The sequence below is a fragment of the Puma concolor genome, chromosome E2 (assembly GCF_028749965.1).
Source record: "Puma concolor isolate L17-30 chromosome E2, mPumCon1.1.hap2, whole genome shotgun sequence".
NCBI classification, from domain to species: domain Eukaryota; kingdom Metazoa; phylum Chordata; class Mammalia; order Carnivora; family Felidae; genus Puma; species Puma concolor.
The window spans coordinates 53,825,878-53,852,831 of NC_141681.1; the positions used below are offsets into that span (position 1 = coordinate 53,825,878).

A 26,954-nucleotide genomic window follows, 5' to 3' on the forward strand; every position below is an offset into this window, starting at 1 on the left:
CAAGCGGGGGAGGGGCAGAGAGAGAGAGGGAGAGAGAGAATCCCAATCAGGCTCCGCCCTGTCAGCGCAGATACTAATCCCCACTGGGGCTCAAACTCCCGAATCCCTGAGATCAGTGACCTGAGCCGAAATCAAGAGTGGGATGCTTAACCGACTGAGCCGCCCAGGCACCCCCTCCCTGCCACCCTTGAGCCCCGGGGACAAGTATCAGCTCCCACTCCAGGGCCCAGACACGCCCCCCTTATCCTCAGATGCTCCCTCTTTGGATGAAGAACATAGTTTCCCCATCGTCGTCCCTCCAGCATCTAAGCCTTTGCCCCACCAGGACCTCCACCTGGTAGTTCACGGGGAGCCGCTCCCCTGCTGTGACATCCTCCTCCCTGGGGAGCCATCCCTGACCTCCCAGAGGGGCCCACGTCTGCGAGCAGCATACCCACCAGGCTGAATTTGCCCCAGGCCAGCCGGACTCGTATGCTAGCCACACCCGTCATTTTAAACCTTCCCGTGGCCACATTCTTCTAAAAAGTGAAGAGAGGGGCACCTGGTGGCTCTGTCTGTTAAGCAGCTGACTCTTGGACTTCAGCTCCGGTCATGATCTCACCGTCGGTGAGTTCGAGCTCTGTGCTGACAGCGCAGAGCCTGCTTAGGATTTTCTCTCTCTCTCTTTCTCTGCCCCTCCCCTGCTCGTTCTCTCTAGCTCTCTCTCCAAATAAATAAATAAAATTTATTTTACAAAAGAACAGAAAAATAAAAAGCGAAGAGAAATCAACGAGATTCATTTTAGGGATAGATGTTATTGAATCCAACGTATCTAAAATACCATCACTTCAACGTGTAATCAATATAAAAATTACTTATGAGATCTTTTACAAATTTTGTCTCAATTCCGATGCTCCGTGCCCAAGGCTGAAATTGAAATGTCATCTTACCAAAGCATGAATGTTGCATTTAAGAGGAAAGTAGTTTACGTTGTTTCTGTTTTTCAGGTTACTGTGTAAGTTGATTAAAATTAAATACAACTGGAGGGGCGCCTGGGTGGCGCAGTCGGTTAAGCGTCCGACTTCAGCCAGGTCACGATCTCGCGGTCCGTGGGTTCGAGCCCCGCGTCAGGCTCTGGGCTGATGGCTCAGAGCCTGGAGCCTGTTTCCGATTCTGTGTCTCCCTCTCTCTCTGCCCCTCCCCGTTCATGCTCTGTCTCTCTCTGTCCCAAAAATAAATAAACGTTGAAAAAAAAATTAAAAAAAAAAAATTAAATACAACTGGAAAGGTTCACTTCCTCAGTCACACAAGCCACATTTCTAGGGCTCAATAGCCATGTGTGGACGGTGGTTCTCGTGTTGGATGGTGCAGCTCTAAGCCGTGTTTATTTACCTTTCTTGTTTGTGGATGCAAGGCCAAGTCCTGCAGAGGAGGACCCCCCCAGATATTAGTTGGAAGGATGGATGGTTGGATGGCTTGGGGATGATAGATGAATGGATGGAGGGATGATGGATGGATGAATGGATGGAGGGATGATGGATGGATGGTTGGGGGTGGATAGATGAATGGATGGAGGGATGATGGATGGATGAATGGATGGAGGGATGATGGATGGATGAATGGATGGAGGGATGATGGATGGATGGTTGGGGGTGGATAGATGAATGGATGGAGGGATGATGGATGGATGAATGGATGGAGGGATGATGGACTGGTGGCTGGGGATGGATAGATGAATGATTGGAAGGATGACAGATGGATGGTTGGGGAAGGGATAGATGAATGAATCAAAGGATAGACGGATAATCCTTGCTTCTCCTAGGAAGACCAGCTGACACTGGATTTTCCACTTTTTTCTTCCCACCCTGACCTCCAAGACTCTTTCCTGTCGCTCACATCTCTAGGCTCCCCAGAGCCATGTGATGGGGTCAGTGATCCCGATTACTGTCCCTCCCCTCCTGTCACTGGGTAAATGTTATTCTGGCTTCTGGTTCCCCTTGCTCCCTCCTCAGGAGTCTGGGCCCCTCGCCCTCTACAACCAGGCCTTGCATTTCCCACCCCCTGTTCTGAAGAGATTCAGCCAACTTTTCCAGGCACCTCCCCTGGGATACAAGAGGGGACAAACATAGAACAAGCCCTGTCTTCATGGGGCTGACAGTCTGATGAGGAGACAGACAGTAAGACCAAGAAGTAAAACATTTAGACATCAGAAGATGACGAGGACTGTAGAAAAAAGCAACACGGGGGGCGCCTTGGGGGCTCAGTCCGTTAGGCGTCCGACTTCGGCTCAGGTCCTGATCTCGCGGTTGGTGAGTTCGAGCCCCGCGTCGGGCTCTGTGCCGACAGCTCGGAGCCTGCAGCCTGTTTCGGATTCTGTGTCTCCCTCTCTCTCCGCCCCTCCCCTGCTTGTGCACTATCTCTCTCCCTCAAATATAAACATTTAAAAAGATATAAAAACAAAAACAAAAATAAGTCAGCGACAGGATGGTGGGGCTGGACGCTGACACGCCTGCGGGAGGGAACAGCAAAGCCTGGGGTGACCGGGACCCATGTGGACATCCCCAGATGGAAACCCAGGAGGAGGCATGATTCCGGGGAGCCCCTGAGCCCCCGACCCACGCTGCGGATGGTGTGTGTCTTAAGCCCGGGAGGGGCCCAGAGGGGATGGTGGGGGCCCCTGGGAGACACATCCTTCTGGGCCCAGGGCTTCCAGAAGCTCAGAGAAGAAAGTCCGAGGGGCTAAAGGCACTCGCTCGGGCCTACACGTGGCTCACGGGCGACGGCTCGTGACCCCCACTTTTCAGACGGGGACCCTGAGGCTCAGGAGGGCACGTGACTGGATCAAGGTCACGCACTGAGCGAGGGCTGGCCATCTGCCGGCCCTCTGGCTGGGGGGGGGCAGAGAGGAGGGAGGCTCCCAGGTGGAGGGAAGCCGGGGGCTCTCTGGGGGGAGACGGGGCAGAAAGCCAGAGGGCCGAGAGAAACGGACAGGAGAATGCGGAGCAGAAAATGCCAGGCCTCGGCCCGGAGCAGGGTGGGGACAGCCCAGAGCACCTCAGCCCCGGAGGCACAGAGCCCAGAGCCCCTGGGAGCCTTGTCTACATCACACAGCTCTCACAATTCACGTGCTGGGATCCCTGGAGCCCGGGGAAGCTCCTGGCTGAGGGCAGGGAGGGCAGGGGAGGGGAGGGCAGGGGAGGGGCCCAACACTGCAGCCTGGGGTGGCTGGGGTGGCTGGGGGGGCCCAGAAGGCCAGCGGACAGACTCGCCTGGCCCGCCCGCCTGGCCTGCCTGAGAGTAAGATATCAGGGGTCGGAGGTCATGTAGGCAGCGCACCTTGTGATCTCGGGCTGGCTGCCTGCCCTCTCTGAGCCTCCACTCGCTCATCTGAAGACCACGCTCATCTGAAGGGCCACGGGCAGGGGGCGCTGGGGGGGGGGGGGCGGGGGGGCGCGGGTGTCACCAAGGCTGTGGAGGACGGGAGGAACCGCAGACTCCGGGGGCAGACCGATGGGGTTCGGGTTTGCTTCCGGCCGCCCCATCACGGCCGTGGCACTTTCCCTCTCAGCCTCAGTTTCCCCATCCGGAAAGCGGGTACCGGACCAGTGTCCGACTCACCCCCAGGAACAGAGGAGTCATGCTCCGGAGGTGGGGAGGGCTGTGTGCTGACCTCTGCCTCGAGGGCCGGGCCGAGGAGCCCAGGGCCCATCCTCCGACCCTCCAAGCTTCCCCCCTGGGGACCCGGGGACCCGGGGACAAGGGCTCTGGCTCTGGGACCCAGCTGCATCCGGGGCCCCGCCCACCCCTGCCCTCTCCCGCCTCCCCCAAACAGAGCAGGTGGTTCCTCACAGCATCCCAGCCCTTAGAACAGCGCCTGCCTGGCCCCCTGGGCGCTCAGTAAAGATTTCTTGAATGAATGCAAGTGTGGATGAATGAATGAACTCTCTGCGATGGGACTGGCCTTTTTGTCACCGCAGCGAACCGAGGCTCCAGAGAGGTATGCCCAGAACCACCAGCCCGGGAGGTTCCCTTGTGGCGCTGGACTTACGCCTCGGACTCTGCCCCCCCCCTCCCCCCCCCCAGGCCCGCCACGCCACGGGCGACATTCCTCAGATGTGCCCATCACCCTCCTCCCCTCCCCACCCTCGGAGAAGGGCGGCTCTCTCCCAGCCTCTCCCCGCTGTCGGAGGCGTGGGTAGCAGCTTGGAGAACCGGCTGGGTGCTGCCCCTCCCCTTGGGCGCGGAGGTAGGCACCTGGCGGACGCCCCGGGTGGCAGGCGTCACCGCTGCACATACCCGGTCCCCGCGCGCTGCCGGCTCCCTGCGCGTCCTCCCCTCCCCGCCCTCACCCGCCGCCTGCCATGGACGGGCCCGCGGAGCCCCGGATCCGGGCCCTGTGGGACGGCCCTGAGGACATCTCGGACATCAGGTGAGGCCCAGAGCCCCGCGCGAGCCAGGAGATCCCCCCTCCACCCCGCCGCCTGGAGGAGGTGGCCTGGGGGGAGAGCCACAGGTCCGTTTCTGCCCCGGTGGCTGCCAGGCTCCTGCTGCCTCCTGCCTGACCTGGCGGGACCCAGCTGGCCCTTCCACCCTGGGATGCAGGTCCCTTCTGGAAGGGAGTGGGGCACGGGCTGTGCCGAGGTGGCAGCTGGGACCTGTGAGGTGGCCCTGATCGCTGTGGGGCCTCAGTTTGTCTCTCTTTCGAAGGCGTCTTCCTGATGCGGGGCTGGGTGAGGGCAGGGATTTGGCTCAGAGCAAACAGGACACAGGAGGGTCTGTTGTCGCCTTTTCCTCCCGGACACCCCAAGGGACCCTCAGATGGGGGTGCTGCCCCTCACAGGGGCTCAGGATGTGGTCACTGCTCTGTTTGGGGGAGGTGGGAGACGGCAGGGGTAGGCGGGGCCCCGGATGCAGCTGGGTCCCAGAGCCAGAGCCCTTGTCCCCGGGTCCCCGGGTCCCCAGGGGGGAAGCTTGGAGGGTCGGAGGATGGGCCCTGGGCTCCTCGGCCCGGCCCTCGAGGCAGAGGTCAGCACACAGCCCTCCCCACCTCCGGAGCATGACTCCTCTGTTCCTGGGGGTGAGTCGGACACTCGACCGGTACCCCGCTTTCCGGATGGGGAAACTGAGGCTGAGAGGGAAAGTGCCACGGCCGTGATGGGGCGGCCGGAAGCAAACCCGAACCCCATCGGTCTGCCCCCGGAGTCTGCGGTTCCTCCCGTCCTCCACAGCCTTGGCGACATCCGCGCCCCCCCGCCCCCCCCCCCCGCGCCCCCTGCCCGTGGCCCCGTCTTCAGATGAGCGAGTGGAGGCTCAGAGAGGGCAGGCAGCCAGACCGAGATCACAAGGTGCGCTGCCTACATGATCTCCGACCCCTGATATCTTACTCTCCGGCAGGCCAGGCGGGCGGGCCAGGCGAGTCTGTCCGCTGGCCTTCTGGGCCCCCCCAGCCACCCCAGCCACCCCAGGCTGCAGTGTTGGGCCCCTCCCCTGCCCTCCCCTCCCCTGCCCTCCCTGCCCTCAGCCAGGAGCTTCCCCGGGCTCCAGGGATCCCAGCACGTGAATTGTGAGAGCTGTGTGATGTAGACAAGGCTCCCAGGGGCTCTGGGCTCTGTGCCTCCGGGGCTGAGGTGCTCTGGGCTGTCCCCACCCTGCTCCGGGCCGAGGCCTGGCATTTTCTGCTCCGCATTCTCCTGTCCGTTTCTCTCGGCCCTCTGGCTTTCTGCCCCGTCTCCCCCCGGAGAGCCCCCGGCTTCCCTCCACCTGGGAGCCTCCCTCCTCTCTGCCCCCCCCCAGCCAGAGGGCCGGCAGATGGCCAGCCCTCGCTCAGTGCGTGACCTTGATCCAGTCACGTGCCCTCCTGAGCCTCAGGGTCCCCGTCTGAAAAGTGGGGGTCACGAGCCGTCGCCCGTGAGCCACGTGTAGGCCCGAGCGAGTGCCTTTAGCCCCTCGGACTTTCTTCTCTGAGCTTCTGGAAGCCCTGGGCCCAGAAGGATGTGTCTCCCAGGGGCCCCCACCATCCCCTCTGGGCCCCTCCCGGGCTTAAGACACACACCATCCGCAGCGTGGGTCGGGGGCTCAGGGGCTCCCCGGAATCGTGCCTCCTCCTGGGTTTCCATCTGGGGATGTCCACATGGGTCCCGGTCACCCCAGGCTTTGCTGTTCCCTCCCCGAGGCGTGTCGGCCCCACCGTCCTGTCCCTGGACTCTCCACCCACACCCTCCTTCTGCCTGTCCCCCCCACGCCTCCTCTCCCACCACCCCCAGCCTCACCCCAGCCTCCCTGTCTCCGGTCCTTCCCAGAGCTGCCCTCCCCTCCCCCCAGTCCCAAGGTTTTCTGGGCCCTGGTGGTCGGGCCTCCTGCCTGTACCCCAGGACTTCACATTGCCTGGCCACACGCCTCACCTTCTCTGCCCCAGTGCCTTTGCATGTTCATTTCCTCTGAGGATTCCCGGAGAAGTCTTTTCTCATCTCCAAATCCACCCGTAGCCATCCCCAGCTCAAGTTCCCTCTGTGGCTCCGTAGCGCCCATGCTGATGGTGTCTAAAACGTTTAAGACGCAGATTTCTCTGTCCCAGAGAAATCCTACTCTGGGGCAGAAATACTTACTAGAGATCAAGACGGAGCTGGCTGTAAAATGGGGGAGTAGGTGGGGCGCCTGGGTGGCGCAGTCGGTTGAGCGTCCGACTTCAGCCAGGTCACGATCTCGCGGTCCGTGAGTTCGAGCCCCGCGTCGGGCTCTGGGCTGGTGGCTCGGAGCCTGGAGCCTGTTTCTGATTCTGTGTCTCCCTCTCTCTCTGCCCCTCCCCCGTTCACGCTCTGTCTCTCTCTGTCCCAAAAATAAAATAAAAAAAAAAACGTTGAAAAAAAAAAAAATTAAAAAAAATAAATAAATAAAATGGGGGAGTAGGGCCGGGGTCTCGCCGTTCGCCCTGCTTCTTCCGTGGGAGCTCCTCTCCGCACAGTCCCCACCTTCCTCAGTGCCTGAGCCCCACTGGTTGCCTCCACACCCGCTCTCTCGGGGCCTGGACCTCCCACCTTCAGGCCTTTGCATGTTTCCAAACATTCCTTTGCCCGGGGACGACCTCTCTCCCGCAAAGTCTTTCTCCCCCAATTTCGGATCCTTGGTCCCTGACCACACTTCCAGCTTCAAAGGCATCCCACGCAGCAAGCCGTGGACAGTTCGCGGGTAGGGACAGAGTTGGGCCACCCCGGGGCCCCAGCAGGTCTCTGAGAAGGATGTCAAGGAATGAATGGAGGAAAGATGAGGCAAGCCCCGAGCAAGGATGAGGCAGGACCAGAAGGCAGGTGAGCAGGGGAGAGGAGGGGCAGACAGCAGGCAAGTCTGGATCACAGGGGAGCAAAGGGCAGCGGGACATTCCCATGGGGACCCTTGTTACGCAACCGCCACACGAGTGGCATGTCCAGCGAAAGGAACGAATCACAGGACGCCAGCTGCAGCGTGATTCCATTTTTTTTTTTTACCAACCCCCCTAAACCCAAAAAGCCGATATCTCGCTGTTGGAGTACAGGCACTCAGGACAAAAGTCTCTTTAAAAAAGTGAGCCACGGGGGACGGCGGGGGCGGGGCTCGGTCCGTTGAGCAGCCGCATCCGACCTCGGCTCAGGTCATGATCTCGCAGGTTCGTGGGTTCGAGCCCCGCGTCGGGCTCTGGGCTGAGGGCTGGGAGTCTGGCCGGCTTCGGATTCCGTGTCTCCCTCTCTCTCTCTCTCTCTCTCTCTCTGCCCCTCCCCCCACCCCCGAATAAAATAAACATTTAAAAGAACTAAAACCAAGAAACCAAAAGCAATGGACAAGGATTTCATCGGAATAGCGGTTGAGGAGCCCAGAGACACCCGCAAGGCCACGCTGCTCAGAATGTTCTCGTTCACGGGGTTTGTTAGAAACCAAGCCTTATAAATTGTGTGGGCGTCCCGTGTACCCAAAGGGGGTCCTGAGGGCAAAGTAAGAATTTGCCAAGGGAAATGTTAAAAGCGGGAGGCAGGCAGGACGCGTGGGCAGTTTGTGTTCAGCGTACGGTCCGTGGCGCCCAAGGCGACACAGGCCCAGGGGACGTTCGTCCCTTTTCGCCCTTGCTTATGGGCTCACCGCGCCGGGTGCCTGCCACACATTCAGCCACTTCGCCTTCACAACAAGTGAGATTAACCCGCGCAGATGACTAGCTCTTATCATCCCGTTTATGGTTGAGACACCGGAGGCCCAGAGAGGTTGAGCGAGCTGCCCGAGGTCGCACAGCTGCCAAGTAGGGTGTAGCCAGGATTTGAACCGAGCCTGCCCGACTCGCAGGCCCTGGCTGGGATGAGCAAGAAGGGGAAGCGGGCCCCAGCCCAGACCGGAGGCTTAGTAGGCCTCCTCCTGTGCTCCGCCACATTTCCGGGCCAGCCCCTCCTGGAGGGAGTCAAGGCCAGGGGAAGCCAAGCAGGCATTTGGACCTGTGGTTACCACCCCTCCCTCCCTCTGATCTTGGAGAGCCTCGTGCAAGGCCCTTTCTGATCTCTGCCTCTTTATGGCTGAGGTCCCCAGGCCAGGTTTTACAATCCCGCCCTCTCCTTCCCTGGGGAGGGCTGAGCCACCCCAAAGCTTTTATGGCTAGAGCCCTGCCGGTCCCCAGAGCTGCTTGGCCCAAGGAGAAGGGGCCCGCTAATAAAAAGGTCCCGAGCAATAAACAAATAATAAGACATTGGGCCTTGTCGCCTGGGTGGAATCTGGGCCCCGGATTTGGGCAGAGAGGGGAGGGGACTCCGGGCCACCGCGAGTAAAGAAGGTGCCTTGGGAGACGCTCACAGCCACCCCCCTCCCCAGACTCCCACGTGCTCTTTAGGGGCCGGAAAATGGAAGCATCCGAGGACCCACTTGGAAAGAACTGAGCAGCCCGGTTTGCAGAAGGTGGGAGGGAGAGCGGTGCCCGGCGGGCCCTTGGTAGCACTGAATGCCGAGGCAAGGAGCGAGATGCTGGTGTTGCGGGGAGGCCTGACCCAGAGGACTTTGCTACAGCGGACAAGGATGTGCCACATGGCTCGCTGGCTGGGACCCGCGGGGCAGACGGGGGCGCTTGGAGCTGCGCGTCTGCGAAATGGGTGCAGAGGGGGTGATGCCTGGGGACGGGTCAGACCCGGGCGCTCTCTGCTGAGTCAGGGTTTCTGCGGTTTTCTCTCCTCCTTCTCCAAATCCTGTGACCCCTCCTGAGCCAGGAACTCAGCTGCCAGGAAGGGTGGGGTCTGGGTGAAGAACGGTAATAATTACAGCCTTCCAGAGCATTCCCCATGCGCCAGGCCGGTTGAGGGCTTTGTGTGGGTCAGCTCCCTCCAACCTCACAACAGCCCTGTGAGGCGGCCGATGTGAGGATTCCCATTTTACAGGTGGGCAAACTGAGGCCCAGAGAGGACTCGTACATCTGAGCTTTGCTCCCAGGGCCTCCCCCCCAAGCCCCCCAGAGGGGACCTCAGAAGGAAAGAAGAGGCTGTCACCCACACGGGACCAATGAGTCTGTGGTCTGTCCACCCTCCAGACCAACGCTGTCCCACAGATGCACAGCGTGAACCCCCAGGTAAACATTTTCTAGTAGCCACATTAAGAAAAAAAAAAAAGGGGGGGGGGCAAAAGGCACCGGCAAAACTAATTTCAATTTTGTATTTTATTTAACCCGCTATATCTGAGATGTTACCATTTCAACATATAACCGATAGAACAAACTATGGATGAAATATTTTCCATTCTTCTTTTCATACTAAGTCTCTGAGGCTGAGCGGGTTTTTTTTCTCCAAGGAGATGCCAAACTCCCATCAGAAAGACTTGATGGGCATGTAGGTCTCGCCCCGTGGGGCCCCCCCGGGTGGCTCAGTCAGTTAAGCTGCCGACTTCAGCTCAGGTCATGATCTCGCGGTCTGTGAGTTCGAGCCCCGCATCGGGCTCTGTGCCGACGGCTTGGAGCCTGGAGCCTGCTTCGGGTTCTGTGTCTCCCTCTCTCTCTGCCCCTCTCTTACTCACGCTCTGCCTCTCTCTGTCTCTCAAAAGTAAATAAACATTTAAAAAAATTAAATAAACAATTGAATAAAAAATAAACAAATTTAATAAACATTAAAAACAAAAATAGACCTCACCCCGTTACAGCTACGAAAAGTCAATTCCCAGGCCCGAGTTGTTCCAAACCTGCCTAGAAAGTTTTCTCACAACCGAGTAAAGTGTCAGGGTTGCGGTTGAAATCAATACTAATCAAATAGAACTAAAAGGGCCCCTGTTATCACGGCCGCATTTCAAGGGCTCAGTAGCCACATGCAGACAAGCAGAGGTCATACTGGCCGGCACGGGGCGAGCTGTTTCCATCATCACAGAAAGTTCCGTCGGATGTATGTTTCAAGGGAGAGAGACAAAGGAGAGAGAGAAAAGTCAAAAGGAGCCTGTGGCTAAAGGCACAGCACACATAGACATCCGAGGTGTGCTGGAGCATAGAGTATATAGGGAACAATTAGAACTCGATGATGGGTACGGAACAACACCGGTCGTGCTGGTGTGGGGACCTAGGAGAGGTGGGGGCCGGTGGGGGCGCCATGAGTCTGCTGGCCCTTGAGGGACGAAGCCGGGGATACAGTACAAAGAGCTCTGAGAATTTGAAGGGAGTGATTCATTTCTTTAGCTAGGATTTTTCTTTTCTTTTTTTTTTTTAATTTTTTTTCCCAACGTTTTTTTTATTTTATTTTTGGGACAGAGAGAAACAGAGCATGAACGGGGGAGGGGCAGAGAGAGAGGGAGATACAGCATCGGAAACAGGCTCCAAGCTCCCAGCCATCAGCCCCAGAGCCTGACGCGGGGCTCGAACTCACGGACCGTGAGATCGTGACCTGGCTGAAGTCGGACGCTTAACCGACTGCGCCACCCAGGTGCCCCTAGATTTTTCTTTATAATTATTGTAAAAGTAATATATCAAAGTGATATATCTCACGTGTTTTTAAAAAACTATTTAAAAGTTGATATAAAAGTTTTTTTTTTTTTAATTTTTTTTTTCAACGTTTTTTATTTATTTTTGGAACAGAGAGAGACAGAGCATGAACGGGGGAGGGGCAGAGAGAGAGGGAGACACAGAATCCGAAACAGGCTCCAGGCTCCAAGCCATCAGCCCAGAGCCCGACGCGGGGCTCGAACTCGCGGACCGCGAGATCGTGACCTGGCTGAAGTCGGACGCTTAACCGACTGCGCCACCCAGGTGCCCCGATATAAAAGTTTTTAAGTTTATTTTGTTTGAGAGAGAGGGAAAATACCTGGTTGTTTGCCCCAAGAAATGCGAACGTAGGCAAGGACATTGCAACAGCTTTAGGCAGAACAGCCTGATCTAGAAACAGCTGTGAACAGGGGGATGGATGGATAATCACGCGGGGATTGATTCATGCAGTAGAATTCTACTCAGCTGCAAAAAAGGAAAAAATTCGAATATACACGCAGACACCAGAGAATGTTGAGGACGTTATGCTCAGCAAAGAAGGCAGGTGCCAGAGTGCATTCCATGAGATGAATGTTCTAGAACAGCCAAGACCAGACAGCTCAATTTATGAGGTAAATGCAGGACAGAGGTCACCACTCGGGCAAGGGCGGGGACAGATTAGGAAGAGACAGGAGGAAACTTTCTGGGGCCGTGGACTCTTGCATATCTTGATGGGAGTTCGGACTGTGTGAGGATGTGCGCTTGTCAAAATTCCCTTAAGATTAAGACATTTCTGGGGTGCCTGGGGGGGGGCGCTCAGTGGGTTGAGCAGTCGACTTCGGGTCAGGCCATGGTCTCGCGGTTCGCGAGTTCCAGCCCTGCGTCGGGCTCTGTGCTGATGGCTCCGAGCCTGGAGCCTGCTTGGATTCAGCGTCTCCCCCTTCTGCCCCTTCCCCAGTCATGTTCTGTCTCTGTCTCTCAAAAATGAATGAACGTTAAAAAAAAAAAAAAAAGAGGGGCGCCTGGGTGGCTCGGTCGGTTGAGCGTCCGACTTCGCGGCTCAGGTCACGGTCTCACCGTTCGTGAGTTCGAGTACGAGCCCCCCCCCCCCCCCCCCCCCCGTCGTCGGGCTCTGTGCTGACGGCTCAGAGCCTGCAGAGAGCCTGCAGGAAATCAGTATTTTTTGGAAGGAGAGGAGAGGGGGAGGGGGAGGGGAGAGGGGGAGGGGGAGGGGGACAGGAGGAGGGGAAAGAGAAGAAATCTGAGGAGCTCTGAGCGCTCACCCTGTGCCTATGTTTGCCTGTGCTTCTAAAATTTTTTTTTAAGGTTTTATTTATTTTTGAGACAGGGAGAGATAGAGCATGAACAGGGGAGGGTCAGAGAGAGGGAGACACAGAATCTGAAACAGGCTCCAGGCTTTGAGCTGTCAGCACAGAGCCCGACGCGGGGCTCGAACACACGAAGCCGTGAGAGCGTGACCTGAGCTGAAACCAAGAGACTGAGCCACCCAGGTGGCCCCTCCCCACCTCCTCCACTTAGATTTTCTAAAGAGAAAGACAAATACGCATGTGCCTCATTAAGCAAGTCTGCCGGACTTAAATGTACCCCCCCCCAAGCCCCACCCACGTGAGGTGCTTAACCCAGTAGAAATTCAAGGAGGGTCATCCTCCAGCCCCAAGTGCTTTGGGCCATGTGGTCACATGTTTGGGGTCAGGTGCTTCCACCGGTGGTTTCCAAGTCCCCTGAGATGTCTCTGGTCCCACCAGCCAAGGGCAGGGGTGGGGGGGTGGCGAGCACACAGCAGCCACTGCCACTATGATTTAATTCAGAATTCAAGATGTACGGAAGCCAGGACGTGGAAAATTCTAGTCTCACAACTACCCCAGACCCAAACCACTATCTGTCCTTACTTGTGATGCATTTCGAAGGAAGAGGCACACATCAGAACGTTTCATTGGAACCCGTCCCATATGTGCTCGCGGGATTTTCTTTTATTTTTTTTTATTGGGAGGGGGAGGGGCAGAGAAAGAGAGAGAGACTCTTCTCAGCCTAAAGCCCTGACACAGGGCTGGATCCCATGACCCCAGGGATCCTGACCTGAGCCGAAATCAAGAGTCCGGATGGATGCTTAACTAGCTGAGCCACCCAGCCGCCCTAATGGGATTTTATGTACGTATTTATTTTAAATCCTTTTTAAAGTTTTTTAATGTTCATTTATTTTTGAGAGAGGAGAGACAGAGCATGAGCAGGGGAGGGGTGGAAAGAGGGGGAGACACAGAATCGGAAGTGGGCTCCAGGCTCCGAGCTGTCAGCACAGAGCCGGATGCGGGACCCGAACCCATGTACCTGGAGATCATGACCTGAGCCGAAGTCGGATGTTTAACTGACTGAGCCACCCAGGCGCCCCAGTGTTTATTTCTGAGAGACAGAGACAGAGTGCAAGCAGGGCAGGGGCAGGGAGAGGGGGAGACACGGAATCGGAAGCAGGCTCCGGGCTCCGAGCTGTCCGCACAGAGCCAGACACGGACGCGGCGCTCGAACTCACGAACCACGAGATCATGACCTGAGCCAAAGTCGGACGCTTAACCCACTGAGCCACCCAGGCGCCCCAGTGGGATTTTCTTTTCATACACGATGTTTTACATCACTGATTCTTGGAGGTGGGACACGGGAGAAGAGGAATTTCCGCTCCCTCCTCCTCCCCCTCCTAGTGGGGCCTGACTGATTTTAAGAAGTCCATAGCCAAAGAAATTAGTTACTAAGTATGAAAAGGACTGTGAAAGAAGCAAACAGGATGCTGAGCCGAATAACAATATAACAATGCGCCTGGGGGGGGGGGGTTGTCTCCTGCTTTAGAGGGGGTGGTCTGCATAATTAAAATGTTGCCAAGTGATCTCCCAAAGAGGTGACTCTATAATCCCCCCGCCCCCCAACCCCAAGAGCGGGCAAGTGAAAAGCGCCTGGTTTCTCTCTGGACCGCGGCCAAGGCGTGAGTCATTGCACTGAGAAGGAGGTGCCCAGAGGAGATGGGGAGGCTTGCCCAGATGGGCTCCAAGCTTCTGGAATTTCAGGAGGTGAGGAAAAGGCGCTCCCGCCACAGAGAAGGGCCCAGGCAGAGGCATGGGGCTGGGCTGGAGACCGCACGGTGTGCCCTGGGAATGGGGCACGGTGAACCCAGCTCGGGCTCGGGGAGTCTGGCAGGGCTCCCCCAGAGAAAGGCAGGTTGGTCACAGGCCCCCGCCATGAGTCAGCAGGCTGGCTGTTAAAAGCATCCTGCGGCCCGATTGCATTCCTCAAGGGTGGGGCCGCTCGCAGGAAGGGGGCGGTGCCCCTGCAGCCCCCCAAATCCCAGCAGCCCCCTCTCTCTCCTCCGCTTTGCACAAACCGTTCCCCGCCCTCCTGCTCCCCCCCCCATACTGCTTCCCAGGCCTCTCTCCGGTCCCTTCAGAGGACCCTCCCTTGACTCCCTTGATCTTAAATCGCCACCTTGGAGGAGGGGGGGTGCTGGGTGGCTCGGTCGGTCAAGCATCCGGCTCAGGTCAAGATCTCAGGGGTGAGTTCGAGCCTTGCTTCGGGCTCCCTGCTGACAGGGCAAGCCCGCTTGGGTTTCGCTCTCTCTGTCTCTCTCTCTTCTCTCTCCGCCCCTCCTCCCCTCTCAAAAATAAACAAATACACTTAAAATATATCTATACATAATCGCAGGCTTTCCCGCACACTCCCTAACCTCCGCCTACCCCACCTGCCCCCATCACCGTCCGATACACCACATTTAAAACGTTCGGGGTTCATTTTTGTCCACTCAAACACACACCACAATAGGGCTTTTTGTTTGTTTGTCCACCTACTCTGTGCCCCAGCCTCTAGCATACCGTAGGTGCTCAATAAATCCTCGCGGGCTGAATGGAGCAATTTGACCCCGTCTCGGGCAAGAAGGCCTAAAGCTTCCGGGGATACGGAGAGCTGTCTTTGGACATCAGACTGGAAGGCCCCGGGAAAAGAGGTCCCTGGTCCCCCCCCCCCCCCCCCCCCGCCACTGGTTATTCTTCAAATGAGACCAGAGAGGCACAGCTTCTGTGTACATTCCTGCATAGCCAAGGAGGACACTGGCCAAAGGGATGCTTTGCTACAAGACTGGATAGTGGACTTTAAGCATTTCTATTAAAGAGGCTCGTTAAAGAAAAACATACAGGGGCACCTGGATGACTCAGTCCCTGGAGCGTGGGGCTCCTGATCTCGGGGTTGGGAGTTCAAGCCCCACATCCGGCGTAGAGAGTACTAAAAAAAAGAAAAGATGGGGTGCCTGGGTGGTTCCATCAGTTAAGCCTCCGCCTTCGGCTCAGGTCATGATCTCACGGTCTGTGAGTTCGAGCCCCGCGTCGGGCTCTGGGCTGATGGCTCAGAGCCTGGAGCCTGCTTCCGATTCTGTGTCTCCCTCTCTCTGCCCCTGCTCCTCTCTCGCTCTGTCTCTGTCTCTCTCTCAAAAAATAAGTAAACATTAAGGAAAGAAAAGAAAAGAAGATCGTACAGTAAAGTCGATTTGTGGGGGGGGTGAGGGGCGTGTTTAGGTTTACGAATTTTAGCGCCTGTATAGATTTGTGTAACCGTCACCAGCCTCAGGATACAGAACGGGTCCCATCCCCCCTCGACTCCTACCCCCACGCCCACATCGCGTCTCTGTACAGCTTTGCCTTCTAGAAAACGTCCCGTTGGTTTCCCGTTGGTTTCCCGTTGTTGGTTGCGACAATTAACCACACGCCCCTGTGGCTGCGAGCGGGTCAGAAGTCTGGATTCGGTGCCACTGCGCGGAGATCCCCGTGTCGGCAGCCCGGCCCCCAACAATCTCCCCATCTCGAAACCCTTCCCGTAACCACAGCTGTCAGATCCCACTTTCCCTGCAAATGTAACACACTCATATAGGCTCTGGGGACTGGGATGCGGACGTCTTCGGGGGCCGCTGTCACATAGATGGAATTCTACAGGCTGGGGGCCGAGTCTGGCTTCTTTCACTCGGCGCGGTGCCTTCGAGACGCATCCATGGGTGGTCGTTCTCCGTGGCTGGTTCTCGTCTTTGCCAAGTAGCGCCGCACAGTGTGGACGTCCCCGTTTGCCTGCGCACCTGCTGAAGGACGTCTGGGGTGTTCCCACTTTGGGGCGATTGGGAACAGTGTTGCTATAAACGTGTGAGTGCGGATACTGGAGTGAACATACGACTTCGTTGCTCTTGGGTGAACACGCAGGAGAGGGAGAGAAGCCGTTTTAAAATGTGGGGGGTTTATTTATTTATTTATTCATTAAAAAAAATTTTTTTTTAACGTTTATTTTTGAGGCAGAGAGAGAGCATGAACAGGGGAGGGTCAGAGAGAGAGGGAGACACAGAATCCGAAGCAGGCTCCAGGCTCTGAGCTGTCAGCACAGAGCCCAACGCGGGGCTCGAACTCACGGACCGTGAGATCGTGACCTGAGGCGAAGTCAGAAGCTCAACCGACTGAGCCACCCAGGCGCCCCTATTTATTTATTTTTGAGAGAGACAGAGACAGTGTGAGCAGGGAAGGGCCAGAGACAGAAGGAGAGAGAGAGAGAATCCCAAGCAGGCTCCACACTGTTAGCACAGAGCCTGAAGTGGGGCTCGAACTCACAAAACCACAAACTCATGACCTGAGCTGAAACTTGAGAATCAGACACTTACCCGACAGAGCCCCCCCCCCCCCGCCCCCGCCAGGCGCCCCGAGAGAGAATCTGCTTTAAAATCTGCTTACATAGGGGCGCCTGGGTGGCGCAATCGGTTAAGCGTCCGACTTCAGCCAGGTCACGATCTCGCGGTCCGTGAGTTCGAGCCCCGCGTCGGGCTCTGGGCTGATGGCTCAGAGCCTGGAGCCTGTTTCCCATTCTGTGTCTCCCTCTCTCTCTGCCCCTCCCCCGTTCATGCTCTGTCTCTCTCTCTGTCCCAAAAATAAATAAACGTTGAAAAAAAAAATTAAAAAAAAAAATAATAAAATAAAATCTGCTTACATTAAGATAGTTCAGGGAGGGGCCCCTGGGGGGACTCCGTCAATTAAGAGTCCGACTTTGGCTCAGGTCATTATCTCGAGGTTCATGGGTTCGAGCCCTGTGTCAGGCTCTGTGCAGACAGCAAAGAGCCTGCCTGGGATTCTCTCTCTCTGCCCCTCCCCTGTTCGTGCTTTCTCTCTCTCTCAAAATAAATAATTAAATGAAAAAAGATGTATAGTTCAGTGAGCTATTTTAACATACAGTATATAATGCAATACAGTATGATAATAATATTCCCCAAGGAGTTTAATACTCCCGTGACCAAGGGGAGGCAGGTGAAGACATACTCGGAGAGGTTATGTGAGGTCAAACCCATGTCTCCTTGACCACCCCCCCCATCCCGAACCCCCCACAGCCCCTGCCCAGAAAGAGCACACCTGGAAAGAATCGAGTTCGGGGGCTACCTCATGGCCCTTGGTGGTTAGGGGCCACACCCGCTTGGGTACAAATCCCCGCTCTGCCCTCCGTAGCTGTGTGACATCAGCCCAGTGACTTTGCCTCTCTGTGCCTCCATTCCACATCTGTAACACGGCGATAGAAATACCACCCACCTCCTAGCTTTGTGGAGGGAATAAATGAATTCAGGCGCATCGCGTCGTGGGGATCGCTGTGCCAAGGGGGCGCTCTCAGCATTATTTAAAAAAATTTGTTTTTAAAGGTTTATTCATTTTTCAGAGACAGAGAGACAGAGTGTGAGCAGGGGAGGGCTAGAGAGAGAGGGAGACACCGAATCGGAAACAGGCTCCAGGCTCCGAGCTGTCAGCACAGAGCCCGTCTCGGGGCCTGAACTCACGGACTGCGAGATCATGACCCGAGCCGAAGTCGGCCGCCCAACCGACTGAGCCTCCCCGGGGCGCCCCAGCCTTATTTTTATTTCTTCAACGAATGCTGACTGAAGGGCTTCCCTGGGTATTCGGGTGCTTGGGATACACTGGGAACCGAGACAGAGGGAAACAAAAGAAAACAAACGCCTAAAATCCCTGGTCTCATGGAGCTTACTCGCCAGAAGGAAGGCAATCAACAATGAAAGAAACACGTAAACCTCGAGGGAGGGAGGGAGGGAGACTCTCAAGGGCTCCAGAAAACGACGCAGGGGGAGGGGAAGGGGGAGGCTCAGCTATAAACAGGGCGGGTGGCCGAGGCCTCAGGGACGAAGTGCAGGGGTGATCTTGGAGCACAGGCAGGAGGTGAGGGTGCTAGTCACCCAATGGAAGACAGATCAGTCAGTGCAAGGGCTGTGGGGCAGGCCTGGGCCTGAAGGGCCGGGAGGGTTTCTGACACGGGAGAGTCAACAGCCTAGTTAGTTTCTAAACCATTCTGAGAACCGACCACGGTGGGGGGGGGGGGGGGGGGGGCGGGGCGCTGGAAGCAGCGAGATCAGCAAGGAGGTGACCCGGTGACCCTGGCTTTTAATCCTTCCTCCTTGTCCAGAAGCCCAGAGAGGTTATTCAAGGTCACAGAGCTAGCTGGTAGCCGAGCCTGAGTTCAAATCCAAGGTTACCCAACCTCAGCCTGTCTGCCTTCCCCACCGGCGCTGCCCCTGGAGATGGTGACGAGGCACCCCACCCCCGGGGGATCTGAGCTGGGGACCGATGTGCTCATGGCACGGGTCGTGTGCCAGGCACCGGGGATAAAATACTGAATGTGACGGACGCACTGTGGCCTCGCGGCAGAGGGAAGGGGCGAAGGTGCCTTGACAGGTACGGTACCGAGACCACCTAGGAAGGCGGCTGTGTGGCCTTAGGGAAACGCGTTAACCTTTCTGGACCTCCGTTCCTTCTGGCACGAGGTGCTGTTCTCAATACCCGCTTCATGGGATTCTAGAAGTCTGATAGTGTGTGTGTCCTCGGCTGAGAGTTTCTTCATGAGTGGGGCCCCCCGGGTGGCTCAGTCGGTTGAGCCTCCGACTTCGGCTCAGGTCAGGATCTCGCGGTGTGTGGGTTCGAGCCCCGCGTCGGGCTCTGTGCTGACCGCTCCGGAGCCTGGAGCCCGCTTCGGATTCTGTGTGTGTGTCTCTCTCTCTCTCTCTCTGCCCCTCCCCTGCTCACACTCTGTCTCTCAATAATAAATAAATAAATAAATGTTAAAAAAAAATTAAAAAATTAAAGAATTTCTTTATGAGTGCCCCCCACCCCACCCCCCCGCCTCCTCCCCTGCTGGAGGCAGAGGGAAGTCAGAGGTCTGAGGAGGGCAGAGAAATGGGCAGACCCAGGCTATGCAGGGCGTTGAGTTCCGGGCTGAGGGGCTACGGCCAGGTGCGGGATGGGCAGGCGGGAGGGACTGGAGGCCACGAGACTGAGGAGGCTGGGTTGAGGGCCCGGGGGGCGAAGAGGAGAACAGAGCTGGATGGGGGCAGTGGGGACAGAGAAGGAGGGCCAGCGCCTGGCACACGGTGGGGTAGAAGGCCTCAGGGCCGATGCCTTGGGCCATTAGACTCTCGTGTCCGGGAGGGGGGGGTCTCCCGAGCAGGGCAGGCCAGGCATCTTCTGGGAGGCTCAGTGGGTCCTTGGCCAGCTGCCTGTCGTGTTGGCCGTGGAGCCCACTGTCTGTTTCTCCTGCAGGCCTCTGACCCAGCTCAATAGTTACCCCCATGCCTCTGCTCCCATCGAGCGACTGCTGTGGGCCACGTGGTGTGGGGACCCGGCGGGCTCGTCACCCAGCGAGTGGAAAGGTCACCCCGGGGCCAGGTTTGATTTACAAGGTTGGGAGAGAAGGCACACGGCACCTGTTCTAGGACACCCAGTGAGGTCCGGCCACGCGGGAATCGGGTGGGGGCTCCGTGGCCTCTACACTCTAGCGCAGACGAGGACAGGGGACCAAAGTCTTGGCTGGAGGACTGGCAGATCCAAAGGACCGGAAGGGGGAATGATGCTCAGCGCGCTGGGGAGATTCGGCTGGAGGGTGGGGTGCGTGGGGAAGGGGGGACTGGAACAGAAAAACCTCTGCAGGGCTGAGGTTCAAATCCCAGCCCTGCCTGGAACTTGCTTTATGGTCTCCGCCAAACCACTTCCCCTTCCTAATCTTCCTTTTCTTATCTGTAGCCGTCATAACACGGAGGGACATCCCAACCCTACCCCGTTCATGCCTCAGTTATTTATCGGATACTGATTCATTTATTGAGCGGTTGCTTGTTCTGGGCTCAGAGGGCACGGTCGTGAGGTTTGGAAAGAGGCCTGTGAAAAGAGCAGACTTTGGGCATCTCTAAAGGCCCGACAGGGGATTTTTGAAGGGCTGGGTACCGAGCACCACTGGGGCAGGGAAAAGGTCATAACAAAAGCTCTTTGACTTGACTTCCTTTTTTTCTAGGGAAATCCCTTCCTTCATTCACATGAATGAAGGAACCCCCACATTCATTCAGTTAGTCAAATACTGGCTGAGCACCAACCATGTTCCCCCAGGGCCTCCTGGGGTGGGGCCAGGACCCTCGATTTGCAGGCTGTAAACGCTGGGAGAGGGGGGAGGTCTGGGGGAGGGGGACACCCTTATATTTATTCATGTGTGCAGTCACAGACTGTTTCGGGGACTCCTGACAGGCACAGGATCCGTTTTCCTGTCGCGTAAACTGGGGAGGAAATTTCTCCAAGTTGCTGTCAGACCAAAGACTGAAATAGCACTGCCCACTAAAGGGAGCTCGTTTCCGGAGTGGTTATCAGAAGCCAAGCGCTTAACCTAGATTATCCCTTTGAATCCTCGGGTGCGATTAAAACCATGGGGTAGAGATTACTATTATCCTCATTTGACAGATGAGGCAACCGAGGCTCAGGAGGTGAGATCCGCCGCCCAAGGCACGGAGAGAGCCAAGGCCCAGGCACTTGGCCCCCAGTCGGCCTGATGGTAACTGACCACCTCGGAGCGCCCACGCATTGGGCTCATCTGCCTAGCAACCAGTGACATCACCAAGCCCACACCCACACTCAACCTTTGGGGGGGAAATGACGTCATCACTGAGCAGTAAAGTGACTAAAAGGTGCTGAGGGCTTACTGTGTGCCCCTCCTCTGGACACACGCAATGCCCAGCGTTAGCTCTATTACTGTGTCTGGCCACGATAATTGTAGGAGGGCCCAGCTGACTCGGCTGATGGAGGACTCCGGGTCTCAGGGTTGTGAGTTTGAGCCCCGTGTTGGGTGTAGAGATTACTACTTAAAAAATAAAATCTCTTTTTTTTAATTTTTTAAAAATCTGTATTTATTTTTGAGAGAGAGAGACAGTGTGTGAGCAGGGGAGGAGCAGAGAGAGAGGGAGACACAGAATCCGAAACAGGCTCCGGGCTCCGAGCCGTCAGCACGGAGCCCGACGCGGGGCTCGAACCCACGAACTGTGAGATCATGACCTGAGCCGAAGTCGGACGCTCAAGCGACCGAGCCACCCAGGCACCCCGAAAATCTTAAGAAAGCCCCCAAACAGGAATTCTCGCCCAGATTTATTGAATGCAGGGCTCCATTTTAAAGTTTTGTGTCTACTGATACATTATATTTTCCCACTGTCCTTATTTTTAACAAAATCAGCAGGGGTTCTCTCTCTCTCTGCCGCTCCCCTGCTTGCTCCCCCCCCCAAAAAAAAAATAAACAAACATTTGAAAAGAAACATCAGTGGTTTTAAGGTGAATAGATAAATAGTTAAAAAATAAAATGAAGACAGGTGTTTTAATGGGAAGGATCCCCCCTCCCCCCCCCACCCCATCCCCTTTACTGCTTTGTTTATTCGTTCACTGAATACTTTGTTAAAGTAAAACACGGATCTTTTGTCAACAACTCAAGGAATTTTGCAAGGTAGGCATACCGCCACCAGACCCCCATCTGCCCCCACCCTGTCAGCCCCTCCTCCCAAGGATAACTGCCACCTGCCTTCTAGCACCTTCTTCTACCTTACTGTCTTGTACTTGAACTTCCCATAATTGAAATCATGGGGTCTGGACGCTCGTGGCTCATCTTTGGCTCAGCCCCTTGTGTTTCCGAGTTTTCGTCCGTGTGGACCCCACCCCTCTTTATATAACAAGAGTATCTATATAACAGCCTCTTTACTATCCCGAAATGCAACCCACAGGCAGTGTAACCTACTTACACACGTACTCCCCCCCCCATTTCAATGTATTGTCCTCCGTGTATTATAGCGGGACACCAACGCAAAGTAGCACGGTGTCGCGGCTCAGAACTCAGATCGAGTTCTGCGGGGGGGGGGGGGGGGGGAGGGAGGGAAGCTTACACCGCTTGGAAGGGGGTCCTCCTTAAGGCGAGGAACCAATGTGTGCGACTCCAAGCCTAGGTGGGGGGGAGGGATGTTGATTTAGAGGGAGGGAGCAAGTGACAGCAACTTGTCTCATTTTGAAAGCTGACAGGCCCTCCTAACGTTCCAGAAAAAGGACACAGAGTACCTTTCTGGCTTCATCCCCTTTGAACCTGTGTCTCCTCCTCCCGCACATGCTTTCACGCCAGATGCCCTAGGACAGGTGAGGCGGCGATGCGACTTCTGGGAATTCTTCTGGGAATTCCTGCAGCCAGCCGGCCTGCACAAATGCGACCACGCTCCCTGACTGCGGACCTGATGAAATACCCCCAGGGAAACTCAGTAAAAAGTATCCCCACCTCTGTGTCACCTTACTGGGTTTTTTTTAATGGTTATTTATTTTTGAGAGAGAGAGAGAGCCCGTGGGCACCCAAGTGGGGCAGGGGCAGAGTCAGAGGGAGACAGAGGGTCTGAAGTAGGGGAGGGGCAGGGGAGGGGGCGGACAGAGGATCCAAAGCTGGCTCTGTGCCAGGTCCCCCAAATGCCCACCCCCTCTCCCATGCCAGGGGCAGGAGACCCCCCGGGGGGAAGCTACGGTGGAAAGACACAGTGGGGTACGTGGATTGCTTTTAAAACAGCTCACCCGGGAAAATGTTACTTCCGGGTATGGCCCTGCGGTTGCTTGGTGGGGCTTTTTCGGAAAGGCAGCTCAAGTGAGGGGCTGAAGCTTAACACTGTTTCAGTTGCAGGGGTGGGGGGGGTGCCTGGCTGGCTCACTCGGTAGGGGTGCCACGCTTGAGCCTGAGGGTTGTAAGTTCAAGCCCCGCCTTGGGGTGTAGAGATTACTTAAAAATAAAATCCTGAAAAAGAAAATAAATAAATAAAAGCATGTGTTAATTTCTTTAAAAAAATTAAAAAAAAATAAAATCCTGGGAGCACCTGGGTGGCTCAGGCTGTTGGGCACCGGACTCTTGATTTCGGCTCAGGTTGCGATGTCCCGTTTCATGAGTTCAAGCCGTGCGTTGAGCTCTGGGCTGGCAGTGGGGATCCTGCTTGGGACTCTCTCTCTCTCTCTCTCTGTCCCTCCCCCACTTGCGCCCGTTCTTTCTGTCTCTCAAAATGAGTAAATAAACCTAAAAAAATGAAAAGGGCATCTCAGCCTCATGGTGACCCCTGGATGGGGTTTTTCATAAGTGGGCTTTGCCAGCCCTGTGGCCTTGCACAAAAGAGTGGGCACGACACATAATTTCTGTGGCTTCGATTTCCTCGTTGGTAACATGGCGGGGGGAGGGGGTGACTTCGCCTCTCCCTCGAGGGTTGGGCCAAAGAATCGATATAAGGAAAGCACTTGGCCCCAGTTTGCAGATGTGAAGTGTTCCATGTTCCACCGGCTGTGTGGCTTTGGGAAAGTCACCCAACCTCTCTGTGCCTCCCTCTCTTCATTCCTTAAAGGGGGATGCTAATCACTGTCACCGCATAGGATTGTTGTGGGGTTCTGGTAAACCATTCCCAGTTGGCAGATGAAGAAATGAGGTTCAGGGAAAGTTTGTCGCCAGGATTCTCTAGCTAGCGGGGTACCCCTCCCCCGTCTCCCTGCTCACCATCCCTCTTGCCCTGACATTTCTCTGCCGCCGCCCCCCCCCCCCCGCGCCCCCGGGGGTGACCTCAGTCCTCCTCTCCTCCCCGGTCCTCACGGTGTCTCTCCCCCATATTCCTACAGCCAGAAGTTGTCAGGCGAATACTTCAGGTACAAGGGGATCCCCTTCCCCGTGGGCATCTACTCACCCGAGAGCATCCGCATGGTCGAGAACGCTGATGTGCAGGACGACGACATCTTCATCATCACCTACCCCAAGTCAGGTACCTGCTGGGAGGGGTTGCTGGGGGTGGGGGAGGGAAGGTGGCCACAGAGGCTGAGAAGGGAGCACCCAGGGGAAGGAGGCAGAGGAAAGAGTGGGGGGAAGGCCTGAATCTGCTCAGAACCTGGAGCTTGGGCGTTTGCACTGGCGGACCCCTCCGCTAGGTGTCGCTCTTCCCCCCCACAACCCAAGTGGGCTCATCCTCCTCGGGGAAGCCTTCCCGTGGCCTCCGGGGCTGCAGCACCTGTCCCCACCCTGTCCCGCTCTATCCCCTTAAACTCGCCTCTACTCTTCTCAGCCCGTGTCGCCACCGGCCACTTGGCTGTGTTTTTGGTTGTTGATTTAGCCTCCCGTCTCCCCCCACCCCCCCCCCTAGAACATGAGCTCTTGGAGGACAGGCAGCTTAGTGTGCCTGGATCGCGGCTGTATTCTTGGAGCCTAAGTCGGTGCCTGGCACCCATTCAGTAAATATTTGCGGGAGGAAGTGGGGGCGGAGGGAGGGACGATCTTCATTGTCTCCCTCCCTTTCGCTGCTTATTCTCTGCCATGGGTGCAGACGCGGCTGTGAACTGGGGCGACATTTGTCAGTTTCTCCGGCGAGACAGGCTTTATGTAAACCCGCGCTCACTCCTTTGACTATATAATTAGGGTTGGGGGGGGGTAACCTCGAGGAAAGGTGCAGAGAGCGTTGAATGTAGGTAACAAGAGACCGTCTGGGGGATGAGCGCAGGCTTTGAGGGGGAGAAGATGTTCGTGCGGAGATCTGGAAGCCGCAGAGGCGTTTGAGTGGGAAAGGGTGTCCTAGACGACGGAGGAATGGCACACGCCAAGGCCCGGGGGTCGGGGGAGGCTTGAGGGAATCGAAGGAACAAGACGGGATCAATGAGGCTGTGATGCAGGGGGCAGTGGAAGAGGCTGGGAATGGGGGGGGGGGGCGCCTGGAGGATGAAACATCCCTACTTCATGTCTTTGTCAGAATATGTTTGAAAATTTTCAAAATATGGCTCTCTGATAGAGTTCTGTGAGGGGTCCTTTTTGAGATATTCATGTACCATGTGGTTTATCCATTTTAAAGTGTACGTTTCAGGGCACGTGGGTGACTCAGTCAGTTAAGCGTCTGATTTCGGCTCAGGTTATGATCTCACGGGTCGCGAGTTCGAGCCCCGCACCGGGCTCTCTGCTGTCAGCCCAGAGCCCGCTTCAGATCCTCTCCCCTCTCCCTCTTCCCCTCCCCACTTGTGTTCTCTCTCTCTCTCTGTCTCTCAAACAAATAAACATTAGGGGGCGCCTGGGTGGCTCAGTCGGTTAAGCAGCCGACTTCAGCTCAGGTCATGATCTCTCTGTCCCTGAGTTCGCGCCCCGCGTCGGGCTCTGTGCTGACAGCTCAGAGCCCGGAGCCTGTTTCGGATTCTGTGTCTCCCTTTCTCTGACCCTCCCCTGTTCATGCTCTGTCTCTCCCTGTCTCAAAAATAAATAAAACGTTTAAAAAATTAAAAAATTTTTTATTAATAAAATAAACAGATAAAATAAACATTAAAAAATCTTTACAAAATAAAGTGTACAATTCTATGGCAGTAATGTATTCACGGATTTGTGCAACACGTCACCACAATCCATTTTAGAACGTTTAGAACAAGATACGCATCAGCCATCACTCCTCAAACCCCACCTCCCCGACCCCAAACCTTAGGCAACTCTGACTCTATGGATTTGCCTTCACGTCTGGCTTCTTTCATTTAGCATGTTTTGGGGGCTCATCCATGTGGTAGCGCGGGTCAGGGCTTTGTTCCTGTTTATGGCCAAGTACGGTTCATACTATTTTTCTTTCTTTCTTTCTTTCTTTTTTAACATTTATTTATTTTTGAGACAGAGAGAGACAGAGCATGAACGGGGGAGGGGCAGAGAGAGAGGGAGACACACAGAATCTGAAGCAGGCTCCAGGCTCTGAGCGGTCAGCACAGAGCCCGACGCGGGGCTCGAACTCACGGACCGTGAGATCATGACCTGAGCCGAAGTCGGACGCTTAACCGACCGAGCCACCCAGGCGCCCCATTTTTTTTTTCATTTTTTTAATGTTTAGTGACTTTTGAGAGACAGAGAGACAGAGCACGAGTGGGGGAGGGGCAGAGAGAGAGAGGAAGACGCAGAATCTGAATCAGGCTCCAGGCTCCGAGCCGTCGGCACAGAGCCCAACGCGGGGCTCGAACTCACGGACCGTGAGATCATGACCTGAGCCGAAGTCGGACCCTTAGCCAACTGAGCCTCCCAGGCGCCCCCTGGGGCTACCACTTTTTTTGTTTATTCATTGGTCAGTTGATCAACACTTGCGTTGTCTGCGCTCTTTGACGGTCAGGAGTAATGCTTCTAGGAACATGGCCATTCATTTCCATTTCCCTCAGAGTTCTGAGTTTTGAGAGACACATACGGTCATACAACCCCCATCGCAACCAAGATACAGAACCGCTCCCTCACCCCCAAAATCCCTTCGCACCCGTTCGTGGTCTGCTCCTCCCTCACCGCCAGCCCCCGGCAACCATGGCGGCTTACGCCCCCCCCCCCCCCGGAGTTTTGCCTTTTCCAGAATGTCACACAGATGGGCTCATACTGTGTGCATCTTTGGAGACCGATTTCTTTCACTCAGCATATTCTACTTTCGATTCATCCAAACTCTTGGATTTTTTTTTCTTTTTTTTTTACTGCCGAGAAGTATTCCATTCTATGGATGGACTGTGGTATATCCATTCATCTCTTGAAGGACATTGGGGTTGTTCCCAGATTGGGGTAGGTATGAATGAATACACCTGCTATGAAGCTTTGTGTGCAATTCCACGCATGCAGATGTGTTTTCATTTATCTTGGGTAAATCCTTAGAAATGAGACTGTTGAGGGGCACCTGGGTGGCTCAGTTGGT

General features: G+C 55.9%; 1 protein-coding gene across 1 annotated transcript in view; it reads left to right on the forward strand.

Moving 5' to 3' along the window:
* Positions 1-4,203: 4,203 nt before the first annotated feature.
* The window catches only part of SULT2B1 (sulfotransferase family 2B member 1), a 32,263-nt gene continuing 9,512 nt past the window's right edge, over positions 4,204-26,954 (forward strand). Inside the window, exons 1-2 of the mRNA XM_086690295.1 lie at positions 4,204-4,408; positions 23,905-24,044. Coding sequence (XP_086546421.1) covers positions 4,341-4,408; positions 23,905-24,044 — 208 coding nt within the window. The 5' untranslated portion in view covers positions 4,204-4,340. The remainder of the gene's footprint in view (positions 4,409-23,904; positions 24,045-26,954) is intronic.